A 12,874-nucleotide genomic window follows, 5' to 3' on the forward strand; every position below is an offset into this window, starting at 1 on the left:
GGCAGGACTACGTCATAACTAGACCATTCCTGACAGGTGTTTGTCTAACCTGTCTTTAAAAAGCTCCAGTGACAGAGATTCCACAACCTCCCTAGGTAATTTATTCCACTGCTTAACTGCCCTGACAGTTAGGAAGTTTTTCCTAATGTCCAAGCTAAACCACCCTTGCTGCAATTTAAACCCATTGCTTCGTGTCCTTTCCTCAGAGGTTAAGGAGAACCTAAACCTCCCGAACTGTCAGGGTAGTTAAGCACTGGAATAAATTGCTTAGGGAGGTTGTGGAATCCCCGTCACTGGAGATTTTTAAGAGCAGGTTAGACAAACACCTGTCAGGGAGGGTCTAGATAACACTTAGCCCTGTTTTGAGTGCAAGGGACTGAACTAGATGACCTATTCGAGGTCTCTTCTTACACTTCTATGATTCTAAGCCCTTCCAGCTTGACTGAACCACTGATAACTACTTGCTGGGAACGGTTTTCCAAGTAGTTATGCACCCACCTTGTCACAGCTCACTCTGGACTATATATCCCTAGTTTGTTTATGAGGTGGTCATGTGAGACAGTATCAAAAGCCTGACTAAAGTCAAGATATAGCACATCTACTGCTTCACCCCTATCCACAAGGCTTGGATTAGATTGGTTTGTTCCTTGCTCTACTCTTTATTACTCTTGAGCTTTGGAGGCTTTTCTGCAGGGGAGAGGTTGCATGCAGCATGTTGCACTTTTGGTCTGGGTGTTAGCTGGCAGGTCTTTGTACAGCCTTCACACGCTCTTGGGTAGGAGCTGCTGATCACTCAAGATGCTGCTGCTTATTCCAACAGTTTCTTTTGTTCTTGTTACATTGCTGAATATTTGCTTCTTAGCCAGTTAATCAGGCTGGGCTGTGATGGAGTGTCCCTGGTGCACTCTGGCTAAACAATACCATCTCTTTCTGGCCCAGCCCACTCACGGCCAGCAGTGTCTGCTTTTCCCTTATTGGTAGATGCCTGCATAGACACACAAATTTGGATCTGCATCCTGATAATTAACTTGTATCCGACCCACAATCCGCTCTCCATCTTTTATATGTATCCACATCTGCAGCAGCACCCTATCTCACTGTTAGAGCCCTGTGTTGATACAAACATTTGGATCCACATCTGGTCTACAATCTGCAAAGATGGTAAACAATACAACTGCATCAGTGGATGCAGATGTCCATGGATATAAAGCGGATATCTGTGGATTTGCAGGGCTCTACCTATTGGGATCACCTATCTTCAGTCTCCAGAACTTTTGTATGGGACCTCTTCCTAGTCCCACCATCAGGTCTTCCTCTGCACTTCCTGCAGGTTTTCTTGTAGCTCTTGTGTCTGTTTGAAAGAGTTCTTTAGTATAACTGAAATGTCTTCCCTCCTCTAGGCCCCGCTGTCTGTATCCTCCTCCTCCCTTCCTGGTGAGAACGTACTTGGAAAAGGCTGGGCAGGGTGGGTTCTTGGTCTTGACAGTCATTTCAGTTTATTGTTATAATAGCATCTTCCATATAAACTATATCTTCCAGTGCTTTACAGTGGTAAGTGATAAATAACAGCAGAGGAGGTAACGAGAAGGGAGAGAAGAGGTGTTTTGAACTGGAGTTTGAAGTGCAGTGGAGGGCCAGAGGCAGAGAGATACTGGGATGGCAGGCGCTGTAGAGAAGGCTGCTGTACTAGCCTTGATGAGATTGTGCAGGGAAACAGGGAGAGGCCAGTACTAGATGACTAGAGAGAACGCTATGGATCTTGGGAGAATCCATGGGAGGTCTTAAAAACAAGAAGGGTAATTTTAGTCTGGATCCTGAAACGAAAGGAAGTCAGTGATGTTGTTTGGTGATGGGATGGCTCAGCTGCACGTCTTTCTAGGCGTGGGAGAGCTGATAGCAGCATTCTGTATGTGCTGGAGCAGGGAGAAATTGGGGGCCCGTTGAGAAGAGCATTCTAGTATTGAAAGGGGATGGGGGAGGGTTCAGCGACTGTGGAGCAGAGGCAGCATTGTCGAAGGAAGATGTGGGCAGAGAATGATACCAAGGTTTCAAACTGGAGAAAAGCTCATTTCCGAGCCACCACGGTTCATCTGCTTTGCAGAGTGTTCCAGATGGAGACAGACCAGCAGTGTGCCAATATTCTACATTAATAACTGTCTGAACCGGGAGCTGCCCAGACAAAGAGCTGAGTTCATTCAGTGTTCTTGAAAGGTGCTGGACTGACAGTCCTGGGCGCTAAAGTTCTCTGTCCGCACCATAGCCAAAAGCAAAAGCAGTAGTACTGCAAGCTTCTTCAGACCCCCACCACCTGTCAGTCTGCTCCCCCCGCCGCCTCAAGCGAAATGTTAGGTTCTTTCTTTGTTTCATTCAGCCTTTGGCATCTCTGCAGAGATACTAAGGGTCAATATGCTGCCAGTTGTAGTAGTGACTTCTGTGATGAGGAATGGAACAGACTCACCAAACTCATTTCACTTACATCACTGAACTGCTGTCAGATAGATTTGAACCAGTGACCTAGACATGAAAATCTCTCTACCTTCATTACTATTCCCCTGAGCCATTCACTCTCCGTGCCTAGTTGCTGTATCCCACCCAGTTGCCTGCACTGGAGGGGGTGGGCGGGGGATGAAGTGACTCTTGTGTATGCTGTACAACTAGCTTACCCGTTTCACAAAGTCCTGTAGGATCCTTTGGGAAGGAAGGAATTACTGTTCTAGGCTAAAACATAAGTTACTAGACCATTAAGGCTGCATGGTGGAGCACTCGGAATATAAGGAAATGTCAAAGGTAAGAACAATTGTACAACTGCTACTCTGCCCCCTGTGTGTGTATCATCACAAGCCAGTCTGCAATTATATGATTGTACATTATTTCTCAAATAGTGCAATACAAGGGCCTGACCCTGAAAACACACCCTACACCCATCCATAGTGTATGGCAACGAGTCATCGCTCTGACCTCCATGGTTCTACACTCACTGCTGAGCACTTTGGTCAATAGTGCTGGTGGGATGATGCCCTAATGTCACAATTTTTCCCACAAGAATTGGTTTATAATGATAAAAGTGTCTCTTTCCCTCCCCCCGCCCCATCTCATGCTGGAAATCAGTTGAACTGTTTTTGCTGAAGCTTTCGAAAAACAAAAACGTCAGGCAGAAAACGATCATGGAAAACTTTATCCTGAGACGCAGGTTTTGGAAATATATAATAGTTAGGGTGCAAATCATTATGTAGCTTTAACAATAGAGGCCACTACCAGGCAAGTGAAGTTGTTTGGTCTTGTGTATCTTGCCTAGCATGTCTGGTATATACCATGGCATGAAACGGCCAACTGGCCTGAAACCCCAGTAGACGCACTGTAGGCAGTGCTTTCAGCTGAATTTCCTTCCGTTTGTAAATGTAAATATAATATCCCAGGGGTACATTTCAGAACAGTGCCCAGGTCCCATCTAGCATCATGGGAGTTGTGGCTAACTCACCACTACATATTGCTTTGAAAATGAAGCCCTGAATGTTGTTTTGCTGTAGGTTTTAAAGAGGGTGAAGAAAATTTTTGATTGTCTTTTGCTACCTAATGATGCTGCAGCTGATAACGCCGAGATTTGGAGTACACTTTGGCCAGAGATTTTCATAATCTGAACTAACTTGCTTTAGGTTTTATGAATTGCAATTTTTTCTCATTTAAAAACATGATCTAGTTCTCTAGAGCATGTTGTTTTCAAGTCTCAGGTTTCTCTGGAATTGGCTGCTGCTGATGTACGAGTAGCATATTAGTGATAAAACCTCTGCCACTTTTTACTCTTCCAGAGAATTCGGTCAACGGTGGATGAGAAGGAACAGAAACAGCTTCTGATGGACTTGGATGTCGTGATGCGAAGTAGTGACTGCCCCTATATTGTTCAGTTTTATGGAGCACTCTTCAGAGAGGTGGGCACTAAGAGCTTGTTTCATTTATACCAGAGAGTTTATTTTTCTTTAAAATTTAATTTGCTGCAGCCTTCAATTTACTGTCAGAGGAAGGAGCTAATTTGCTGTGGGATTTTTGAGTTTCCAGTTGTAATCAAACTCATTAATAGAAGGGAAGAGATCCTGAGGTCTAATTGCTGGTATGTATATTTTTTGCTGTTTGTGTTTATAAGACCCCTGCTGTGATCATTGCTGCTGTCCTGCCATGCTCTCTCTTGCTCACATCTAGGATTTGGGGCAGTTTCGGTGATGGTTTGGCTGTCTGGACAGCTGTGTGGCACTCAGACATCTGACACATCATACAGGAGCGACTGTCAAATCTAATTTATAGATGTGCTCTACACAGACTCTCCAAGGTAGTGTGCTTTGCACCCTGCCTTGTGCTGGGGAGGGCTGGATCTGCAAAGCCTCTGGAGTCGCTACAGCTTCGGCTTTTTCAGAGGCACAGTCCTTCCCAGAGCTGCCTTGCATGCGTGCTGCATCATGGCATGCCAAAATCTCTCAGCCAAAGCCCTTCTTTTGGAGTGATTTGTACCTGGGGTGCTGGGCTCAGGGCAGTGTAGGACTGGCCCCTTCCTGAGACCTGTGATTACCTTTGGCCCTGTCACGGGGCTTATTGGCCTTTGGAGAGTACATCGTGTAGAACATGTTAGCATTGTGTAGGGTAACCAGCAGTTAGCACTCAGCGTAGATAAAGACTGCCCTACTTAATGTTGGCAGGTTAACCTGAGCATGGGCCCTAGTGGTCACCCCCACCTGGCGACCAGATGTTAAATGCTACATACTGAATGTTTACCATTGCCTGGAAACAAGTGTTAACTAATACAATGTCATTTCCAGGTGTAGTCAAGGACAAAGAAAGTGTAGCAATGAGGGGAGTGTCTCTTTGCTCCATCCCCAGGCACCCAAAGGGGCCAAGTGAGCTTTAGTGAGCAATAAAAACGGTAGGGAAGGAGACCCACTGCACGGGGGGTGCAGCTCTGTACTCCTGTGCCCAGATAACCTATCCCCACATTCAGTGCAGGCACAAACGGAGGGGGCGTCTGCTACGGGAACTAGCACAACAGCCAGAACTCAAATGACAAGCAAAACTGGATTGTAAGCTCACAGTCCAGCCCACGCAATTGTCATGGCAGGGTTCGGATTGTGACTGTGGGTATCCTGGTCTGGTTCCTGTCTCTCCCTTTCTCCAGGGGGGAAATGGTCCATGCTAGCCCTTTGCTGGTCCAGATTATTTCTCTCTTTGCACTGGCTCTGGGGCTCAAGTTCATGTGGCGCGGTGTGGAGAAAGAGAAGGCAGAGACTTCGCTCTACCCAGGCTCCACTGCTGCCCACCCACTCCCTGCAGGCCTGCTCTGGAGGCAGTGTACCAACCTGCCAGCAGCCTGTGCAGAGGATTAAGGGTTTCATAACTGAGCTCTGAAAGGAGGTTGGTCTTGTAGGGTAAGGCAGTGCACTACAACTGAAAAAACCCCGGTTCAATTCCTAGCTTTCCAGACTACCTGTCTGATCTCAGGCAAGTGACTCATCTCCCTGTGCCTTAATTCCCCATCTGTACAACGAGGATAATAATCCTTCCGTTCTCCTGATCTCTGTCTGCCTTGTAACCCTTTAAGGGCAGGGATTCTCTTACTATATGTGTGGTACAAACCCTAGCACAGGAACCCCTCTTGCTAGTTGCTGCTGAGTTACAGATTTATTATTTTGTGTCTCTGGCACCTTGCCATAGCTCTAGACACATCACAAAATGCAAACACACAGCATCAGCAATCACTTTTTTATTTAAATTTCCAGTTACAAAAATAACACTCTGCAGACTTCGTTACACCTCTGCCATATCATGAGCCCCTACTGCATCATGCTCCCAGCAAGCTCCAGCCTCTCTGCCTGCAGACCCCAGCGTCAGTGAATGTTGGCAGCATGCCTAGAGGGCTAATCCGTCTAGGAGGTAGTGGACAAAAGCCCCATCTTCAATAAGATCATTCTTGGTTATAGGCTGTTGACCCTGGATCTACATTTGCCAGTACTGCTGATGGACCCAGAATTGGCAGTTCTTTCTCAGACTCTGACCCACCCGATGTCTGTCCTCTGTCCTCTGAGACATGCCTTCCCAGGCAAGGGACCCAGGCCAGTTTAGAATCAACTACCACCTCGGCTCCTGCTGTGAAATAGTTGGTACCCCATGCCCTGGGAACCTCTGCAACCACCCTCTGACCTGTCTTACTGGTCACACTGGGGCCTGTACCATTCTGCAGAGTTGACACGATCTGCTGGAGAGTCAGTCCACCCTTCTCCCCTGTGAGGACAGCACGAGCTTCCTCCCAGCCACGTGGAAGAGAAAGATTACGACCCAGATCTGGCAGTTCTGCCAGTACTGACGTGATTGTTCTCATCTTCTTCAGATGAAGCAGTCGCTCCAGTGTCTCCATGTCCCCTGGTGGCCATAAGCTTCTCTTTGCCAAGACACGTCAAGAAGCTTACAAGTCAACTTCATCAAGTCTTCAACTCCTGTCTTCCTTAGGGGTCAGTGTAAACTTGGAAAAGTCTGTACTCACTCCAGTGCAGACTTTAGACTTCATAGGAGCATCTCTAAATTCAGGCACAGCAAGGTCTTGTCTACCAGTGGATAGGTTCCAAGCGATGAATGACCTCATAGAACAGCTCATGAGCAACACTTGAGCACTCTCCTGAGACATATGGCTTCATGTACATATGTCACGCCGTTCACCAGACTCCATCTTTGTTGCCTACAAGCGTGGTTTAAAACTGTGTACTCACCAAATCTAGAGTCCATGAACACCATAATAATTGTTCCCGTTAAAGTAACCAAATCCCCACCAGGTATGCATGGGCATTCCTTTCCCCCTTACCAGACATGACGCTCATTACAGATGCCTCGCATTTAGGCTGGGGAGCTCACATGGACAGTCACACAGCTCAGGGCACATGGACATCTCAAGACCAGACGCATATCAACGTTCTGGAATTGTGAGCAGTCGGAGAGACTTGCAAAGCCTTTCTCCCATTCATTCAAGGTCACCATAATGTCATCATGTCAGACAACGTGACGACTGTCTTTTACATCAACAAGCAGGAGAAACGAGATCCATTCCGCTGAGTGCCGAAGTGGTCACTGTCTGGAACCAAATCTTCCAGGGAATCAAAATCAAAATATGCTGGTGGACTCCCTCAGCAGACACTTCGCTATGGGCCATGAGTGGGAGTTACACAACTCTGTGGTAAACAGTATTTTTGCTCTGTGGGGAACATGCATAATGGACCTGTTCACCTCTCAAATGAGCAGAAAGTGCAACATATATTACTCCCAAGGAGCCCTAGGACGTCACTGTCGGCTGATGCTCTACTTCTGTGAAATGAAAAGTTCTAGCCTTCTCGTAGACACCTCTCCATGTATTAGCAAGTGAAACCTTTTCTGATGTCTAATCAGGAAAAATCTACCACAGAGCTGGGAAGAATTCTTTGGAGGAATCGCCGACATTTGTCGGACTGTAAGTGACGTACATCGAAGTCTGTACCTTTTTCATAACCATACACTCCCAGGACTTTACTCTGCACTGCCAGTCATTGGCCCAAGATCTGAAAACTGTAGTGGTAGGTATACGCATTGCAGTACCCGTTTGAAACAACAATGCACAACACTTACAAGGTTAGACCCACTGCGCACACCTTTTAATTCTGAACTCAATGAAAGCTTTATTTTATGAACTGCTTTTCCTAAGAGTTTGCCTTGTCAGTGCACTGCCTCTGACCCTTCAGACATCTGCTCTAGACAATGGTCAGCTAGAAGAAGAAATCCAGACTATTTGTCTGAGCTCTAGACCCATTTGACATTGTAGGCACACATCCATACATGATTAATTACTCTAGAATGTGTTTAGTTCAAGAATACAGTGCTGCTGTTGGGATAAATTCTGATCCTGTGCAATGCCTATATTTACAAGAATGAAGATGTGTCATCAGGGTGCAAAAATCCACCATAAACAGTTCAAACTAAGCCATTTGTCATCCATAGCAGTTAGTACAGAAGACTTTGGAGCCAATAGCCCTTAGTTTGGACCGAGAGTTGGTAGATTTTTAACTTTTTAATTCCATTTAAAGAGTCTAATTTAATCATGATAGTCAACATGTCATAATTTTAAAGTAACTTACTTAGATTTTAAATAAATGTTTTATAACTTAGTAAAATGCTGCAGCCTCATATTCTTAGTTTTATGAAAACTTGTTTCTCTGGTAGCTGTTGCCTCCACACCTGTGTAACACGTTTAAGGTTATGTTCTGCAGTCACCACTGTACTGGATATAGTAATTGCAAATATAAAATATGAAACCCTTTTGCAAATCACCTTTAAAGATACCCATCGCTCATTAGTAACAGACTGCCCACGGGGAGGGGCACTGTTTGAAATGACTGGATATTAATCGCTCAAGGAGGTTTGCTTCAGTTCTGGGTTTGAATGTTTTATCTGGGTTCTTGTGTGCTGTGTAATTTGTTTTTTATTCTGTACATCTTTTAAATAAAAGGATGTAAATCATGGAAAGCGACTTATATCTGGGTTTTAGCCACCAATTTCAGTTCCAGTGCCCTGGGACCTTACACATAGAAGGGAGGAGGATGCCTTCTCTTTCGTCTAGTAGGGCCAGGTTGTCATAAACTGAGGGGAATGTCTTTAATTTCACTGTATGTGCATCCAAGCCTCTTAAACATGGCTTCAGCCATCCCATGAGTCAGACTGTTTGAGCATAATAAATACTGCCTGTTCATGTGCTGATCTAATTCAAAACGTCTCTGCATTCTGTTGCTTCTTGTGTATTATTTTACCCTGACATATGTTTGTTCTTCTTTAGGGTGACTGTTGGATCTGTATGGAGCTCATGTCTACCTCGTTTGATAAGTTTTACAAATATGTATATAGCGTATTAGATGATGTTATTCCAGAAGAAATCTTAGGCAAAATCACTTTAGCTGTAAGTATTTAGATTTTGTTGCATCCTTTTTGCACATTTTTAAAAATAATTTTAGAAGTTAGTGTTTTTTACTTCAAAAACAAGGAGAGTCCTGTATCACCTTAAAGACTAACAAATTTCTGCGGGCAGAAGCTTTCGTGGGCTTCAACCCGCTTTGTCAGATGCTACCAAAATCAAGGGGAAGGCAGGTCCTGGGCAGTGTGGAAGTCCTGGGCTGTGTGTGTGAGTTTCAAATAACAATAATGCAGTTCAGAAATGTAAAGGATTAAAAAGGCTAAAAGTAGATTTTTTCCAGTTACTGTCCCCAGCTTTGAAGTTGTGCTGTATGAATGGCTATTATTTATTTGCAAGGCCTCTCGTGCTATGTAGCTTGTTAGATTTAATTTAGGTGACAAGGGTTCCAATCTGTGCGGCAGGGGTGCACTGACTTCACCGTGCACTGACGACCCAATCAGCCAGTTACTTGTGCTGGGCTCCTCAGGAAGGGGGCAGGCAGTGAAGGCAGGGTCTGAAGCACCTTTGTGGAGGAAGCAGGAGGTGGCTTGTTGGAAGAAGCCATGCCAGCATGGAGCTCTAAGCTTTGCTATTTAGCAGGTTACCTCCCAAATTGTCTCTGCCCCTCATGCTGCTTCATGCCTCCTGCCCCACCCACTCCCACTCTCTGGCCAGCTGCACAGCTTCCAACTTGCAGAGCTCTGAAAATGATGGGTAGAACCATCGTTATCAGCTAGGTGCTCATGTGGTCCCCATCACCATAGCATTGGAGTGCCTTGGTTGGCCATAGAAAGGCCATTTGTTTGGGCATAGGTGGGCAAACAGACTTTTATGGCATGTCGGCCCAAAGGTAAATGTGGCGGGGCCTAGGCACAGGGCGTGGGCCCGACAGCTGCCTGCGTGGGCAGCTCAGCTCACTTAGTGGACCACCTAGTGGGAACCTTTGAGTATGCACAGCTACAGCCCTCTGCTGTGCCCTGAACCTCCATCTGCCCAGTCCCTTGCTCACTGCTCCCATTACAGCACCTGCCAGCCACTGGGAAGGCACAGCAACAAGCTACTCACCAACGTCTGTTCCACTCTACGAGTCTCTGAACGGTGGCATCCAGCCTACCGTAACTTTTGGGCTCTGAACCATGTTCCCATCGTATCCCTGAGGTAGCTCCTGAGACCCTCATGCACTTACCCCAGGGATCAGTTTGTCTCCCAATGTGTATACCTCTTATTTATACTGCAGTAGCACCCCTGTGCTAGGCGCTGTACAGGCACCTGTGAAGAGGCATGTCGTACTCCAGGAGTTCTCCAAATTGTGGGCAAAGGAGAGAGCTTTTGGGCAGGGATGGATCGTGAATGGCCCCCCTGTGTCCTAGGGAACCATCCTCCCCCTCCCCTTAGCTACTCCAATCCAGTTTATTGAGTCATCCTTCCACCATGCCATTAGAGCCAAATGTGAGAGCCAGCCCAAAGGTGCCCTGTGTAGTCGGAGAGTCTTACCCCTGCCCCTGCTGTGCGCTCTCACCCCTGCCGGCTGTCCTTGGGATGGGTGCAGCTCTGCAGTTCCCATCCCCTGGTCTCGGGGGCCAGGGAGCACACACTGGACTCCAGCATGGTGTGCGTCTCCTGAGGCTCCCCTCCCCCTTCCCACCCTGTGAGCTTTCTTGGCTTCCTCAGACACACATCCCCAAAGCAAAGCCACCGTGGAGTTCTGCTTGTGGGTGCTCAGCACTGCCCACTGCTTCCCCTGCCCCGGCAGAGCCAGAGACATTAGAAAGCCAGGAAGGACAAGTAGAATCGTGGTCTCCAAGAAAGGGAGCCACAACTTCACTTGACATGAGCCGTAAGAGGCTTGTCTGGGGGGCGTCCATCACAGTATGCCCCCATCTCCTCCCCAGCCTTAGGAGTCTTGTTGGCTCCCCCCTGCTCCACTGGGCTGTTTGTCAGAGACGTTCTCTCTTCCATGGAGACGCTCCTGAGCGTTTGGGTCGTATGTCGAGGTCTGTGCAGACAAAAGGGCAAAGCGCGTTTTTAAAAGCAGACGTGGTGCCGCTCTGCCTGACGCGCTGGGCTGAGCTCCGCTGTGCCCAGGTTCCCTACCCTCAGTCTAGTGGGGTTTGCTGCAGTCCATGCAATATTGGGCTGGCACTGGGGGTCTCTGAGGGCGTCCAGCCAAGTGGGTTTTATCTCTTTTCTTCTGCTGCTGTTACAGCAAAGTCTCAAAAATAAGTGAGACTTTTGGAGCCGTGTTTGACACTGTGTGGTTACGGCAGGATAGCTCAGGGTTCCCGTGTCCCGAGAGCTAACCTTTCAGTCTGGGGCTCTTGGGACTTGTGTGTAGCTTTTGGAGGGGTCTCCAGAACTGAGTGGACAACAGAGACTCCATTTCACCGATTGCCATGGAGCGAGACCCATTTCTCCATCGCACCCCAGCGATGGTTCGATTGTTGTGCAGAACCACTAGTGCCCATCACTTGGTCTGTGGGCACAGTGTGAGCCGTGCTGGCTGCATGGAAGAGCTCACAACTTCTGAACCTTTCCCTGGGTTCCAGGAGCACTGAGGAATGGAATCAGGAGGTCAGTGAACCTCAGCAAATTACACACCTGGCTTCTTCAAACAGCCTTCCACAGTAGAGGCACAGGACAGCGACACAAGCAAAAACAACCCCCACTCCACACACACACGCCCAGGTGCAGGCCTTGCAGAACACTAGGACAGTGACAATGCTGTGTATACCAGTCACTAGTGCTGACCCAACCTTTGTCAACGGGTGGCTGAGCTGCAGCCTGCTGTGCCTGTCAGCACTTCGGCCCACGGGCATTTCCGGGGAGAGCCCAGGTCTGAGTGTGGGTGGTTTTTCCTCTAGCCAATTTTCAGAGTTGGGTATCTAAAGTTAGGCACATAAATATATATGTAGAGGTGCCTAACACAGGTTTAGGTGTGGGCCTGAGGAACTGACATTTGAAAACTGAACCAAAATATCTGCCTGTTCCTGTATAGCAGGAGAGAGCAGCATATACAAAGTTCACCGTCCCTTCTTTAGCCTATTATTACCATCAGACCTGAGGTTACATTGTTGTTTGTGTTTAGTTTTGATTTGGTTTAAACTGGGTTTCTGTGAACACGCTGAACTGCCCCCTAAACTCTCCTCTCCAGCCCCACAGCCTGAGACGAGGAAGATTTTTTTAGCAATGTTCTGAAGTGTCAGGTAATTCCCTCTGTGAGACCATAACTGATAGGTGGACAGAGGGGCACAGGGATAGGTTTCTAGCACCCCGTGTTAGCTCTGAACCATACTGTCCTGCTGTCTCCCGGCATACCACAGTCCCCCACTAGCCATTGCAAAGTACCACTTTCCCACTGTGTTACCAAAATCGTTTATAATAGCAGAGCAAAGGTGGGGAATGAGTAGTAAAGACCTCTATACCTAAACAGACCAGCTATCAAAAGCCACGCTTCTTGGGACATTATTTGTTTAGGAAAATGCAATTCTATGACCTGTCTAAAGAATAGCTTCTGACTGGTTCAGCCAAGAGACATGGCTTGTCCAAGGCTGACTGTCCTGGGATTACTGGCTGATTATTGGCAGCTTCAGGGGTAAGTGCCTTTCTCTTCTCTTGGCCAGTGACACTGGCTTTCTTCCTTTCCTGTGCAGTCTCTCTCGGGTTTGTATTCTCTTTGTTTCTGTAACAGGCTGAAAAGCTTTTGCTTGTCTTGGCGTTCTACATCATCACTCGCTTTTGTGTTGTGTTGAAACCCACCCCACTTTATTTTATCTGAAAACACCTTTTGTTGCTAGTATTTAATAGTTTTATTTTAAAAAACATAGTTACTTTTAGACTTTATTTCTAAAAAACCGAAATATATAAAAATTATATTTTCCTAAAAATGCATGTTCTGTTACTAATGTTGAATGAATACAAATATTTTTTCTC

General features: G+C 46.8%; 1 protein-coding gene across 9 annotated transcripts in view; it reads left to right on the forward strand.

Annotated features, from left to right (window-relative positions):
* Positions 1–12,874, forward strand: part of MAP2K4 (mitogen-activated protein kinase kinase 4) — a 133,820-nt gene that overhangs the window by 84,663 nt on the left and 36,283 nt on the right. For all 9 annotated transcript variants that reach the window (XM_067547727.1, XM_067547729.1, XM_067547725.1 and 6 more), the window contains 2 exons: positions 3,807–3,926; positions 8,831–8,950. In XM_067547727.1, coding sequence (XP_067403828.1) covers positions 3,807–3,926; positions 8,831–8,950 — 240 coding nt within the window. The remainder of the gene's footprint in view (positions 1–3,806; positions 3,927–8,830; positions 8,951–12,874) is intronic.

This window comes from Emydura macquarii, unplaced genomic scaffold (assembly GCF_026122565.2).
Source record: "Emydura macquarii macquarii isolate MOO-44397 ecotype Brisbane River unplaced genomic scaffold, CSIRO-AGI_Emac_v2 contig_1230, whole genome shotgun sequence".
Taxonomy (NCBI): domain Eukaryota; kingdom Metazoa; phylum Chordata; order Testudines; family Chelidae; genus Emydura; species Emydura macquarii.